Source organism: Aspergillus tubingensis (genome assembly GCF_013340325.1).
Source record: "Aspergillus tubingensis WU-2223L DNA, scaffold_15, whole genome shotgun sequence".
Classification (NCBI taxonomy): Eukaryota; Fungi; Ascomycota; class Eurotiomycetes; order Eurotiales; family Aspergillaceae; genus Aspergillus; species Aspergillus tubingensis.
Genome location: NW_023336289.1, coordinates 1,447,928 through 1,462,833, shown reverse-complemented (window position 1 = coordinate 1,462,833; position 14,906 = coordinate 1,447,928). Strand labels below are relative to the sequence as shown.

Genomic DNA, 14,906 nt, shown 5'->3' with positions numbered 1-14,906 from the left:
AAGTTCCGATGTGTATGAATTCATTTAGTGGCTCAGCCATATTGATGTTAAACACTGATTGCACATTGAACGCAAGAATAATATGAATAAAGAATTCGAAGACTGGAAACCACTGACACCTTCAGTAGGTCATGTTAGAAGGTCACCCTTCCAACGAGACTGGACCTAGACCCAAAATGGACGATGCTCATACGTATTAGTCCACGTTTGGTAGTTTTGTTCAGTGAAGGTTGTTGTCCTGGCTCAATCACAGTTTCTCGACGCACAATCTCATCTTCCCTTCAAATAGTCGCATTCCTTCGGGAGATTAGTTCTCCTCTAATTTGATACATAGAAGTTCCGGTAAACATCATGCCATCAGATAGCAACACTGGAGCTTCTACTTATCACGAAGAACATGGAAATCGCGGTCGCGGTGGTCGCGGTGGTGACCGTGACCGTGGCAGACGCGGTGGCTGGAGACCCAGAAGAGTACGTGTTATAACCTTTCTATGATGAAACTAAGTCATTCCAGCTTCATGCCAATTTGCTAACAAGGCTCGAATGCAGTGCCGGTTCTGTGGCCGCGGGGGCCATTTAATCGCAAACTGCTACCTATACCGCGGGATAGAAATACTGGTATGTTTAATCCATATTACCTTTTACTCTAATTCCGTGGATTTTATCAAGCTCACTTCTTACAGGGAGCCAGACGCGTTGCGGTTAGCTAAATAGGAAAGGAAAGCACACAATGCAAGAAACTAATTTATATGATTAGATCGAATGGCAACAGAGGCTTCAGCGCCGCCGCTACCGTGTTAGTACTCTGCATGTCAATACATTGTATGGCATTAGACTAACTATTGTTACGGCAGCACGGTCAGCAGTACAGGCACCAGAACAGCAGCTACCAAGACCACCATCACCAAGACCACCATCACCAGCAACACCACCACCAGCAACACCACCACCAGCAGGCCCAACAGCAAGCGCAGGAGCATTCGGAGCTGCAAGAACAGCAGGAGCAGCAGCAGAGACAGGAAGGACAGTAGAAAGGACATCCGGGGATACGTGTTCTCGGTTGAAGAGCCATAGTGCGACTGTATCTCCATTCAGAATGGCATGCGCGTGCGGATAAGATATCACCTCTTCTCAATGGTCCCAATCCGAAACTATGCTTACAACACCCCTCCACTTACATGCGTCACATTTCTCAGAGTACGCCTAGACGGGAAACGTCCCCCAATCTGCGTCCTGAAGTTGACCGCAAGTGAACAATGATGGGAGATCATCAAACAACTGACGGAATGACAGCATTTTCACAGACCATCGGCAGAAAATCTACCACATCGCTAAATTGATGTTATGGACAGGATTACGCTGCTGCCCACCCCGGTACATTTGGAACAGGCAGGTAGGGGGCAGTAGTTGTCTGTAAAATCAAGATAGTGACTGGAACAGCTAGTGTCTTATACGGGGACCAAGTTGGGCTAATAAATATGAACATGAAATGGATTCAAATTGCAATACACAGGCCTGATGAATCATAGGGGGAGATCGTTTCCCAGATACCTTCCTAACCCATTATTTCTTCTGGTTATTGTTGGTGGTGGTGGTGGTGGTGGTGGTGGTGTTGACGAGGATAGTACGACTGATGGTGGAAATTGAGTATTCTCAGGGAAGTACCATAAATCTACACTCTCAAGGCTGTTTCTTTTTTGTGACAGCTTTGACAGGCGTAAGTGGGATCTGGAGAAGTCGGTCAGGGGGGTATGTTCAGTAGAGACGTGAGGGGTGTTGCGCTGGTCCCGAAATAGCAGTGATCGTCTTTGTGCGGGGAAGGCATTCTTCCGCATGTTTGTTCTTTCTTCCTACCACAAATTCTTCGTTGGTAGTCAATTTTCCGGGATCCAGGAAGAACATCAACTGATATTGTGACACAACAAGGGGCATATCATTACTTAATATGTTCGAAGGTGGTGAGGGTTGAAGATAAGTAGGGATGGTCCTGCTTATCGCTCTCGGATCTCGGCCTATCTCCATCTGCAAGGGCGCACGGCCTGAACATTCATCGCCAAGGAGGGGCACCATCCCCTCTTTTAGAAACCCATTCCCACGCTCTTTCTTCGCCAATATACACTCTCATCACTCACCCTCCCGCTACTCACCTCCCCCTCTGAAACGCAAATCATGTATACTCCCCGAATCGGCGACCGGCTCTCGAGCCTGGATACCCCCTCAATGATCGTCGATCTCGACTTGATGGAATCCAACATCCAGAAACTCTTCTCCGCCCTCCTCCCCACAGGACTGAACATTCGTCCGCACCTCAAAACCACCAAGTGCGCTGCCCTAGCAAAGAGGCTCGTCGCCGCGGGTGCCAAAGGCTGCTGCGTTGCTAAGGTCTCAGAAGCCGAGGCCATCACAGCCGCCGGGTTCGATGACATTCTGATTACATGCGAGATTATTGGCGCACCGAAAGTCCAGCGACTCGTTGAACTGGTGAAGAAACACCCGGGGCGACTGCGTACTGTGGTCGATAGCGAAGTCGGGGCTACGGCCATTAATGAGGCATTGGAGCGGGAAGGAATAACGACGCCCTTGGCGGTTCTGATTGATTTAGATGTGGGGCTGCACCGTACGGGCGTGGCTGATGTGAAGGCGGCATTGGCACTCGCGAGACATCTGTCTGGGCTGAAGCATCTGAAGTTGATCGGGGTGCAGGGGTATGAGGGACATGTGCAGCATATGCATAGTTATGAGGAGAGACGACAGGAATGTTTGGCATCAATGAAGATATTGACGGAGACGGCGGAGGCGCTGCGCAAGGAAGGCTTCCAGATCGATGTGGTTACTGGAGGTGGGACGGGAACGGTGGAGTTTTGTGCCTCTGTGCCCGGCGTGACGGAGTTGCAGCCGGGGTCGTTTATTTTTATGGATACGGATTACCGGAATGCGATCGGGAGGGGTTACTCGAACAGTCTGACGATATTGTCGACGGTAGTGAGTCGGCAGGGGGAGAGACAGGTTACAATTGATGCGGGGTTGAAGTCGTTGACTACAGATAGTGGGTTGGCGGAGTGTAAGGATTCCAGATACATGCATCAGAATCTGGGTGATGAGCATGGTGCGCTGAGTTGGGACGAGGGGGCGCCGGATTTGAAAGTTGGGGATAGGGTGGAGATGGTCCCGAGTCACATTGATCCGACGATCAATTTGCATGACTTTTATTTTGCTCATCGGGGTGGAGTCATTGAGGAGATCTGGTCCGTGGATGCTAGAGGGAAGGTTCAATAGACGGCGTTTCTTGGGATAGAGTACTACTACGAACAGGATACAACTCTTCACTTAAGTACCTCTGCATGCCGCATTGTAGTTCTATCGAGTACACTTTCAGGTTTAGAATAAGAGTTAGTATGAATGATTGGAGTTGTATGTGCCGAAAGCGTTGAAAGGACAGACTTGCTACCGTAGTTGGCTCGCCACAGAGTCTTTCAATCAGTGCAGCGTAGTGGAATTTAATCTGGCAGTAGAACAGATCACCAACTCAAAGAGAGCCGCATTCTCGTAGAGAAAACCATGGATCTGGTAATTTTATGCCTGCACGCCAAGAACAACATCCGCAACCCAATTCAAAAGTGGATTCCCGTCAGGCTCACGTTGAACCAGAGAAAGATTTCAACAGTAGAGCTCGAGGTGTGTCTTTAGAGTATAGTTAAGATACTGGCTGATAGTTCAACATTCTTTCTTTAGAATATGCTTTTGATTAATGCGGAAAATGGGAAAAAACAATGAAGGTATTTCCTTGGAATCGGAGTGGGTCTTATCTTTTCTCCAGCTGTTGCAATATTTAACCCTTTCAGCCCCCACCGCCAAAAGTGGATGTGGTAACCAGAACATGAACCATTACCAATGTTATCTCTTCCCCAGTAGATAATCCTTATCATTCACCTTTAGTATATGCAACCAAGCTGACTTGCTCGGGGCATAGAGTGACTGACTCAATACCGTTCTCAATCTTCCACTTTAATCCATGTCTTCTGCGGATATGTGAGACTTCGGCAGCCACCGTCCCTAATATTCCTTGATTTGACGGAGTTGACCGATAGCTGATGACCACTACCGATGCAAGTAGGAACTCAGACCCTTGATCAACCACTGGCCCTTGCAATGGACCTTGCGGGGAAGACCATCGAGACCCTGAACGGTCCTGCGGAGGGGTCTCTCACTTCCCGTCTCCCGTCTTCCACCATGTAGATCCTTCCTCCTCAACATTTGTTAATGTAGATCAAGACGTCTTCTCCAGGCACACGGGGAACGGCGACCGCCGACAGCCTCAGATCTAGCAGTCAAGTGCTTGGTTATGCTTGATTACTCGATTCTTCACGGAAGGCGTGCGGGGTGGACCAGGGCACAGTCAGATGTCAGATCCTGGCCCACTGCTTCCGCTGTGGATCATGCCGAAACAGCCAGGGCGTCCACTAGACATGGGTCGGTGGAGAGCTGCACCGGGTGCCCTCATGATCGGACTTCAGGACTCTTCTGGACCAATGTTAAAATGTTTTTCGGGATACACTTCGCGTGCAGGCCGCGGACACTCCATACCAGCACTTTTGACTTGTTTTGAAAGACACCAACACACACCTTTCACGTTTTTGTTGATTTTGCATCCCTGCCGAGTTGAAGGATTCGATCGTCGGGCCTCACCCCGAGAACGGCCTAGCAGGGTTACATTGTGTGTCTAGCCTCATATAAACTGGCGGACGGCATGAAGACTAACAAAGCGGCCCCATTCATTCCTTCGCATCCTTCAGTCTTTCCGCTGATGGCTCTCACCCAGGTCATTCAAGTCATCTCCGACTTTCAACTAGATGCATTGAACAACGAGTGGCGAGGCAAATTCGTGTGTGAAACCCAATTTCCTGTTTGCAAGTTCACGCTATTCCTAGGATGTTGGTCTCCGCGTCCGTCATCATAGTAGGATACGAATGAGCATCCTTCCTCACAGCTGAGCGGCTCAACAATGTTGCCAAAGGATTATTCGCACGGTCGTATACGAAACAGTGGCCCTTTCAGCTCGATTTCCAGACCGGAACCTGATTCTGGATTCGTTGAATATCAGTGGCAATGTGCATTAGCGCGTGCGAAAATTCGTCAGACAATTCGGCATTCATGGAAGGATGACTTTGAAGAGACCAGACCTCTTGTGATGGTGACAGTGCTATTGATGTACTTTTGGTAGTGCACCTTGAGGTGCACCATGAGGCTTCACCTGGGGCCAAATATCACATCGGTGGAGGTATAAAGGGGATGGGAAATCCACAACATACAGCCACTCATGCCAGGCCATAAGTCTCTTCGGCATTCTCACTTGCAACCCCAAGAAGCTCCGTTCATCGTTATTCCACCATGACTATTGAAACATATCAATTTGGCGCCTTCAAGTCGCAGAGGACGGATGTTCTCATTGTTGGCGCTGGTCCCGCTGGATGCATGGCCGCGGCAACGTTGCAAAGATACGGCATCGATTTTTGCCTGATTGACAAAAGGGCCACGAGAACACAAACTGGGCATGCAAGCGGTACGCCAATAAACTGCCCTCTTGTTGACTTGACGAGAAAGCTGATCATACCACACAGCATTCCAACCTCGAACCCAAGAGATCCTGCAGACGATGAATCTACTTCATGATCTTGACAAGAGAGGACATCGTCTTACCGAAACTTCTTTTTGGATGCGTGATAGCACGGGCGCCCTAGTCAGTAACTTCACCGGCGCTGAGGTGGTCCATGGTAAGTTCTTTCGCAAACTATGAGTTAGTTATATGACATCCGACGTAGCTGACTTTGTAAAAGCCACGCCTTACCAGTACCTTTTCAATACCGACCAAGGCATGACGGAAGATGTCTTTGAACAGTACTTGAACACCAAGGGGCAAAAGGTCCAGCGATTCATGGAACTTGTTCATTATGAACACAGCTCAGAGACCGAATGGCCACTCACAGCGTACATCAAGAATAATGCTAGCGGGGCCATTGAAGCATGGCAGACGAAGTACATCTTAGGTACCGATGGCGCGCGTAGCGCTACACGCCGAGCTACCGGTGTGCAATCATCCTCGCAGGGCGGCGAGGACGTTTGGGCTGTCGCGGACGTTTATGTTGACACGGACTTTCCCGATTACAGAAGACGTTGTGCCATCCGAACTCCAGATGGTGGCTGCATGTTGATCCCTCGCAAGGATGAGGGACTCCGGATTTTCCTGCAGGTGGATGAGAAAAGTCAGGAGCATCTCAATGCAAACGGGGCTTCGGCGGAAGATGCCCTTACTGGAAATAGCGCTTTCAAACTCACCCAGACCGTCCAGTCCCACATCAGCAAGGTCATTCATCCTTACAAGATGAATATCACAGACATCGTTTGGATTAGCCAGTATCGCGTTGCCCAGCGAGTTGTCCATAATTTCAGTGATCCGACCAAGCGAGTTTTCCTCCTTGGAGATGCATGTCACACACATAGTCCTAAGGCAGGACAAGGAATGAACGTCAGCATTTCAGACGCATACAACCTCACATGGAAGCTGGCACTGGTTATGAAAGGTGTTGCAAAGGCATCTTTGCTCGAAACGTACGAACAAGAAAGACTTTGGGTTGCCCAACAGCTTATTGAATTCGACGCCTTGTTTGCTCGTCAATTTGGACAAAAGGATAAACTCGACAGTCAGAACCTCCGCGAGACATGGGAAATGGGACATGGCTTCACAAGCGGGTGTGGGTATGAGTACCCTCCTAACCTACTTGTTAACCGCGATGTCCGGACTTCAATCAACAACCAAGTAGTGGAACCCCTCACGCCAGGCAAGCGTCTCTTACCTATCGATCTAATTCGACACATTGACGGCAATCATGTTCGCATGCTCGACATCATGCCATCCAACGGCAGGTTCCATCTCTTCATTTTTGCCGGCAATGACCTAGCTTCGCCTACCCTGCAAAATCTCGGAAAAGCTTTGGACTCACCTCATTCACCAATGAGTCTCTTCAATCTTCTGCCACTGGAACTTATGCAACGTTTCCGTCATGAGGACATCACAACGGACTCAGTTCCATTCACCAACAAGGCATATGTGCTTGATCTTTTCCTGATTCACTCACAGAATCACCTGGATATTCAACTGGGAGATATCCCTGCTCCATTCTCCTCAAAATGGCCCATGAACGTATATTCTGACTTTTCTGAAGCTGCAAAAAGCCAGCTCGGTGTCCCTGAAGACTCTGGTGCTTTGGTGGTGGTGAGACCAGATGGCTATATTGGACTTGTCACTGGTTTGGATAATGTTGAGGATGTGACGTCTTATTTCGATGGCTTCATGCACCGGCGCATTTAGTGATGATGAGAAATCGCTGAAAGGGCAAAACGAGTCTCTGTAAAATGCCGGCAACGGCCAGCTAAATATCCTACACCACAGGTTCAATATCAAAGTCGTGGCTATCTGTGGATCTATTGTTGCTCAGTATTGAATCCCACTGTAGATAATTGAATCCCCATGGCGTAACTCACCAGACCGGGGTCTTTATCCTATTTCTAACAAAAGGAGAAAGGGTAGTCTGTATTTGCTGGATACTTATGGGTAAAAGTCCACCTATCTCGATGGAAGACGCACTATAATTTCTAGAATGACATTTTTCATAGATCTTCAAAATGGCGCATCACGTTACATCGCTATCAGTACCCCTGCATATTGCCTTATCCGACAGTCTGAAGCTTATCCAACGAAGAGATAGCGGCACCATCCGTGAGTTCAGGCCTCTCCGGACGTCGGAGGTGCCCGACTGCAGCACAGACAACAAGGAGGTGCCTGAGTGATATATCAACAACTGAGATCGCGTTTCTCGAACCGTACCATCTCGTCTTGGAACAAGTATCTTTGTTAATAACTAAACCTTCAACATGTACGGCCTATCCGATGCACAATATGGCAAAGACAACGTTCGACTATACAAGGTCCATCGTGATGCAGGAACGGGTGTGCAAACAGTATACGAACTGACGGTCTGCGTTTTGCTGGAGGGAGACATAGAATCTTCGTGAGACTCTCATCACGATATTTCACGATATCAAAAATTCCAACTAACAATCAAGCAATAAGTTACACCAAAGAAGACAACAGCGTCCTTGTCACTACAGACGCAATCAAAAACACATGTTACATTGTTGCCAAACATAACCCCGTCCACCCTCCGGAGCTATACGGCTCCATCCTCGGAAAACACTTCATCACTCAATACAACCACATTCACACAGCCCACATCGACATAACCTGCCATACCTGGGAACGAATGACGATCGAAAACGAGCCACACCCGCATTCATTCTTCCAGGATGGGAGCGTCAAACGACAGATCCGCGTGGATGTTTCCAAAGCTTCTGGTATTAATATCACGTCGGCTATTTTTGGCCTCAGTGTTTTGAAGAGCACTAGGTCCGAGTTCTGGGGATACATCAAAGATGAATACACGACATTGCCTGAGACGTGGGATCGCATTCTCAGCAGTGATGTGGATATCAAATGGAGATGGAAGCACTTCAAAAATGTTTCAGACGTTGAAGCGAATGCCTCACATTTCATTGAGGCATTTGCAGAGGCGAGAGATGCATCCTTCAAGGCGTTCGCGGAAGATAATAGCATGAGCGCGCAGGCGACACTGTACAAGATGGCTGAGAAGTTCTTGGACTGTGTTCCTCTCGCTGATGCTGTGGAGTATTCTTGGCCTAATAAGCACTATGTGGAGATAGGTAAGCTCCCACAATGTTTCAGCGTCTTGATTGCATATTGCTTCCTTCTGACATGCTAACATTGATTGTTGATAGACCTGAGCTGGCACAAGGGCATTCGGAACACAGACAAAGATGCGGAGGTGTATTTGCCGCAATCGGCACCAAATGGGTTGATAAAGGGGACTTTGACTCGTTCTACTCTCGATAAGAGCAGATCGGCGAAGCTTTGATCAACTTTGGGGAAGACATGTATGATGAGCTGGAGTGATGAAGAGAGCTGGAGCTTAATGAGTGTTGCGTATAGTATGTATTTACGAGTAACCTATGAAATCCATCTTGTGCAATCTTTCGTGACATACGTATCGTTCTGGTCGTCCTACCAACATCTACTTCCTCCCTTTATACATGCATGCGACCACAGGTTATAAGATGCAGGCATCGTGCCCAGCCATCTATTTTTAGATATTAGGGTCTGATACAGCCGAGCCAAGGCAAGTCTTAGTGTGTGTTTTTTTTAGCCCCGGGTAAAGATCAAGTCAAGAACAGCCCTTTAGACCGCGCCTGTGTACCAAAAGCCTTCTTATACGACTTAACACAACACCATATCCTCAAAGCAGCGACGAGGATGTGTTAGATAAATACTGTTGCATATCACAAACAAGCACATACGACCATAGGGTGTGGAAAACAGGGCTTCCCGTCCGCTCAGCCGTACTTAAGCCACACGCCGGGAGGTTAGTAGTTGGGTGGGTGACCACCAGCGAATCCCTTCTGTTGTATGTTTTTCGCTTTTTGTGTTTTATTTCTTTGCCTAGAATTAACTTGCTTGTTTCACTCGGGTAGATTTTTGATGTACGGAACATCTATGAGTCTGCATTGTGTGTGCTGTGGCGAACTAGCTCACCAATGCATCCTACCCGATGAGATAAACAGGCTTTGCCCGCATCGGGAACAATCTACTTCGGTTTCTTTCAATTTGAGAATAAAAATTTTTGCGGTCTCTTGCAATTAAGCAGTCCTCCCTCTAAGGGAACTCTTGGGGCAGTACTCAGTTTTGATCTAGAATTACATCCAGGAAGGCAGTGTCACGCCAAGAAGACATCCATCAAACATTGGGGCAACCGTAGTACGCGCATGTCCATGAACGCAACGAAAGAATGTGAGTCATGATCTTGATGTAATGATTAAGGTATAGGGATGAAGGCAGTTAGCACTAACTCCCCGGTAATATGAAATGCTATAACTTCGTCATTGGCCGGGTGCTGTGACCGTTAATTGCTACTAAGACGGAAAAAAAGCAGAGAATTTGCAAGGCTCTCCTATTTGGGGCTATTCTAAATGTTGTCTTGAATGGCTGAGTGTCTAAGTGGATCTCTCTTTGGCTTTATTGGCTTTAGAGAGCATGTAACGATCGCAAGTGGAGGAACTCTGAAAAACACTGTTATGGTACCGCATGCAGACTGTACTGTTGCAGCATCTGTCCTGGGTGGGCAATAGATGAACCAATGGTTTGATCGTTATTACGTCCGAAAAAAATCCAATTCAGTGCATTTAGTGGTCAAAAAGTCTGTTTCTCACTCATAGAAACGGAAAGTGGGCAGGCATGTCCCTTTTTCCCAGAGTATGATAGCATATAATCATATAGCATCATCATCGGTCACTCATTTTCCTGCTTTCTTTTACGATATCCTCACCTTTGAATCTGTTTCCGGCAAACGCACAAATGCCCTTGGTCATCGCAAACTGAAGTGGCACATTCGTTGCAAGTACCAGGCATACTCGAGATCTCCTGACCAGTTTCTTCCGGAAATAAGTCGAATGCTATGACATAGTTGATGCTACATACTTGGAGTCATGACTTCGAATGCTATATGGTAGTATTCATGATCGCAAAAACCTTGACTGTTTGCTATACCCTTTTCGGTCACTATGCCAATAGGAATGTGTAGTCGACCTCTTGCGAACATAGGCCGGGCAATGTCCTGGCCACTGACGGAAGCGTAGCTTGAAGCTCCCTAACCGAATATAGTAAGCCCGAATGAGGGAGAACATAGATTGAGTGACATGCTTCCCTCGATAAAACAACCATCTTCTTCGTGTTGCTGACATTACCAGCACCGTTAACCCTGTCTCGGAAGGAAGGGATGTCTAAGTGATGAATTAGTGACAAGCCCCTTGAAACCGACACTCCTCTGAATTACAGCTAGTAGGGGTCATGTTTCTGTTGAATCCACTTGGCTTCTACCTTGCCTAGACACTCGCCTTTGAGGGCAGGAATTCCATATACGGGTAATGAAACGGCGGTTCATTAATACAAGGCTCGTTATTTTCAAACTTGAAAGATTACCACGGTATTCGGATCGGTAACCGACCGGAATTTGGCGCTAAGAAATGTCCAAACCTTATCGCCGAGGAGACAGGCGGGGCCCCAAATCCCCCAAGAACCCCCTTGCGTTGCCAGTTACGGACTAGGTAAGTGATAGACAAGTCATATCAATTAGAATTCGCGCTAGCCACTGCTTACTTAGGGCTCATTCCAACTAGTTCGAATCTCGTGCCTGGCATGATGGCGCCCTTGGCTTCTTCTTTTTCTTGGTGGCTTGGAGGGGTTGGTGGCAATACCTGCCATGATTCGAAGGGTTTGAGGGCTTTGGTATCTGTGCAATGAATACAGCAAGCCTTTCCAGTTTCATTCCCCTGTGGGTGAGCCTTTGTTGATTTTCTTTTTTTTTTTTTTTTTTTTTTTTTTTTTTCCCGGGTGCCTGCGTTACTTGGGGTGAGAATTCTGGCGATTGGGTCTGATTCGGAGGGCCAATATGACCTCAGTTATCGGATATACTACTGCCCTGTGATTACTAGATCACTGTGATGGAACCCCATTATTATAGACATAAATGATAGCTTATATTAAGTAAAGGCAGGGTAAACTGTACCACTTGCGTCCATTAAGCCTTATCGACTGCCGTAGCATTTGTGACTAATGATCATATTGATCAAATTATGGCCTTCATGTTCTTCCTAGTATACCCTATAGTCTTACAGCTGACCCAAATAGTAGTTTTGAATCCTAAATGCTCTTTACATTTGATTATTATCTGATTTTTATTAATATCAAGTAGCTTCTGTCATCATTGGCCTCTTCTGTCCAATTTCCATAATGAAAAGACAGAACACAACTACTATAGTATTTCTGCAGAGATATAATATATATATGCCCCTTCCTGGTATGTATTCCACCACATATAGTACTACAATCTCGGCGACAAGCTAGGTATATTTCATATATTGCTCCTCAAATTTACTATAGGTGATTAGAGATCTATATACAATGTATATATCGCAACCAAACGTTTGTAATAGCCATACACTAGATGATAACATGCAATATACTGCCTAATATTACGGGTATATGGACCTACACGTAGAATGCTCTAGACTTCCGAGGACTTATGCTGTTGAAATCTCACACATATACTTTGGTAACTGTATGAGCAGATTAGGAATGTGTGAGTGAGTACAAGAGTCCCAATGGAGCTTTCTAGGTGAAGAGGTGATGTCAAAAAGCATTGTGTTCGTTGTCATTGTAATCTACTACAACTACCCTTCATGACTAGCTATGAATGATCCACGATAAACCTCAAGGTCTAGCTTTTTCCATAATTATAGGTCCCTGATAACACAGAAAGCTCAGCATCATGAGCTTCCCTGTGCTACAGTTACCGTAGGTATTGCCCAGCCCCGAAATCATCTTCCCCTACAACCCGGCCACAAAGTCACAATGAAGTATACCCGTTTGCCAAGCGCAAAACATGTATACTTCGCCGTGGCTTCGTGGATGAGACGAAGAGAAGAGACGTGGTAGATGGAGCCGGAAACCAAACTACAACTCGCAGCCAAGCGAAGCTCTGGGGAAGAAAAGGAAAAAGAGATCGAAACTCAAGGGTGCTTGGTTTATATGTCTCTCGAAGTGCTTAATCGCTTGTCCTACTGCGCCCCTGGTACCTCGCAGGCTCCAAGACTTCGCATTCCTTGCCCGCTTTCAGACGGTAGTCCGTAGTCGTGAAGTAAACTAACGCGCGAATGCAAACTAACTCTTTTGCTTCCAAGGGGTGCACAGTGAATACCCCAAGGCAATTTGGAATTTCGAGAGTCATTATTAGAAAAAAATTCTCAAAGGCTAATTGAGTGTCTGACAATTTTCAGGGCAGGCAAATTGTTGCCTTGCTAAGGGTCATATGAGATGGATTTTTGGAGAGCCGGTACCTCGTGTCTACAGACACCAAAAATCTTAGTATCGCCTAGCATTCTTAGCATTTAATCTTGGCGAAGGGGCAACCTAGATACCATCTAATCCCTCTATAGGACTTAGGGAGGCAAACCTTGGGGATACTTTACAGAGAATCACCGGGGAACGGTGGCTGAGACCTAACAATGAAGGGAGATTGACTGATAGTGCGATGTAGCCCCGAAACATACGAAATTGGGCTCAATGAAACCTGATTCCTCGATATTCCCGGCTCGACTTGAATTGTTACCATAGGCTGAAGTGGATTCCCTTGCCACCAACAAGCTTCTGTACTGAAAGCATGAATGAAGCTCATGCAAACGTGCCAAGCACATACATGCGCTGCGGGTGGGAGGACTGCAAGGTACCATTCTAGCCTTCGCTTCCCCACAGCTGGGCTAAGAAAAAGAGGTATTTCTAGCGAAAGCAGGTGCAGCGTTGACACAGGGTACTCCGCCAAGCTATTAAAGCCTCCTTAAACAGACTCATATACTACACTGGTACGATACAAGGGATGTAATCAGAGTCATGAACTCGTTACATTGAAACTCCTCGGTCCACACTGAGCAAGAAATCCTTCTGGTCATCCGCCCGCCAGGTCAAAACCTCAGCTGTTTGCATCTAGGCACACGCGTACATTCCCGTTCTAACCATGGCAGATCTATCTCCATATCCTTGGAAGGGTCATAGTCCCAAGACACAATTTTGTAAAGACATCGAGGTTTAGATGATCGTCGTTAACTGGTATGGGAGAGCGAGAATTGGATGTCTCAGTCACAGTGACCCATAACTTGAGAATTTCGTAGGGGCTCGCAGCAATCCAAGTACTAAACATAGTAAGAGAATGAGAGAGGGGAGTCTCCACCTCGAGCTATAAATCTCGTCGAAATCCCCTGCTAAAAGTATCATTCATCATCAACCATTCACTCGCTCATCAAAGCATTACTTCTCTGTCTCTCTCTCTCTCTCTCTCTCTGAACACTCGTTTCTATAGAACACTCGTTCAATTTTCCAACTACCCTTCAAAATGAAGTTCGCTGTCGCTGCTATCCTTGGCTTCGCCATGACTGCCGTTGCTATCCCGGCCGCTAAGGGAAGCCAGAAGAAGCTGTCCATCGACGACGCTTCCGGCCAATGCTCGATTGGGGACATCTACTGCTGCAATCCCACCAACAGTGAGGAAACTGACGGTGCTCTGAACAATGCACTCAGGGAGGGTCTTCTTATTGGAAGCCTCGTCAATGGCAAGGGATCTGCCTGTGCTCCCACTTCGCTCATTGGGAGTCTCAACCTGCTTGGTAAGGCTAGATCATAGTTCAAGAGAGATAACAAAGAACAAACTAACAATCCTTAGCCTTCTTCGAAGAGGGACAGGATGACGATAAGTCCTACTGCAAAAACACCATCGCCTGCTGCCCCAACGGAAGCGTAAGTCCATCATCAGCCACTATGACCTACTGTTGGAAAGTAAAAGCTTGCTGACTTGGAATCTTACATCAACAGTGCGCAGCCCTTGACGGATACTAGAGGGATGCATAATCAGCCCCACTGGCCTCGTGCAGATGACACAGGCTCAACGGCATCAATTTGCTTGGGATCAAGCTTCGTGGAGTTTTCATATCAGCTCCATCTGCTGATTGATTTCGTGTTAATGGCCCAGGCATCCCAGACCTTGGTCGGCCGATGTACTTTTGGCTTTTGTGTCTTTTTAGACTAGAGTTTAGCTTAGCTTAATAAAAAGAAAGGGTTTTGTCCGTTTCGCATACAGCTTCAACAGGATCGTAGCTTGCTCGGTGTACGATAGATTTTGTACGCCTTTGAGGGTCCAGAAAGGAAGCCCCTCTGTATACCTCGAAGAAAACCA

The 14,906-nt window shown here is 47.1% G+C and overlaps 5 protein-coding genes and 1 non-coding gene across 6 annotated transcripts; all 6 read left to right on the top strand.

Moving 5' to 3' along the window:
* Nucleotides 1-397: 397 nt before the first annotated feature.
* AtWU_11317 (uncharacterized protein) lies at nucleotides 398-1,074 on the top strand (the record flags this gene model as incomplete). The annotated part of the gene is made up of 4 exons (XM_035506417.1): nucleotides 398-471; nucleotides 684-701; nucleotides 758-796; nucleotides 855-1,074. 4 exons carry the CDS (start codon nucleotides 398-400, stop codon nucleotides 1,072-1,074), a joined length of 351 nt encoding a protein of 116 aa, XP_035362310.1.
* A 1,095-nt stretch (nucleotides 1,075-2,169) lies between these two features.
* Nucleotides 2,170-3,276, top strand: AtWU_11316 (DSD1 family PLP-dependent enzyme; the record flags this gene model as incomplete). Its single annotated transcript, XM_035506416.1, has 1 exon — nucleotides 2,170-3,276. The coding sequence occupies one exon, from the start codon at nucleotides 2,170-2,172 to the stop codon at nucleotides 3,274-3,276; it is 1,107 nt and encodes a 368-aa protein (XP_035362309.1).
* Nucleotides 3,277-5,388: 2,112 nt separating this feature from the next.
* On the top strand, nucleotides 5,389-7,366 carry AtWU_11315 (FAD binding domain-containing protein; the record flags this gene model as incomplete). Its single annotated transcript, XM_035506415.1, has 3 exons — nucleotides 5,389-5,560; nucleotides 5,619-5,771; nucleotides 5,835-7,366. The coding sequence occupies 3 exons, from the start codon at nucleotides 5,389-5,391 to the stop codon at nucleotides 7,364-7,366; spliced, it is 1,857 nt and encodes a 618-aa protein (XP_035362308.1).
* Nucleotides 7,367-7,929: 563 nt separating this feature from the next.
* On the top strand, nucleotides 7,930-8,987 carry AtWU_11314 (urate oxidase; the record flags this gene model as incomplete). The annotated part of the gene is made up of 3 exons (XM_035506414.1): nucleotides 7,930-8,066; nucleotides 8,129-8,775; nucleotides 8,851-8,987. The coding sequence occupies 3 exons, from the start codon at nucleotides 7,930-7,932 to the stop codon at nucleotides 8,985-8,987; spliced, it is 921 nt and encodes a 306-aa protein (XP_035362307.1).
* Nucleotides 8,988-9,424: 437 nt separating this feature from the next.
* On the top strand, nucleotides 9,425-9,540 carry AtWU_r65. The gene has a single exon (XR_004775249.1). It is a non-coding gene; the product is annotated as a 5S ribosomal RNA (ribosomal RNA).
* Nucleotides 9,541-14,069: 4,529 nt separating this feature from the next.
* On the top strand, nucleotides 14,070-14,569 carry AtWU_11313 (hydrophobin family protein; the record flags this gene model as incomplete). The annotated part of the gene is made up of 3 exons (XM_035506413.1): nucleotides 14,070-14,340; nucleotides 14,397-14,470; nucleotides 14,546-14,569. 3 exons carry the CDS (start codon nucleotides 14,070-14,072, stop codon nucleotides 14,567-14,569), a joined length of 369 nt encoding a protein of 122 aa, XP_035362306.1.
* Between the last annotated feature and the right edge of the window lie 337 nt (nucleotides 14,570-14,906).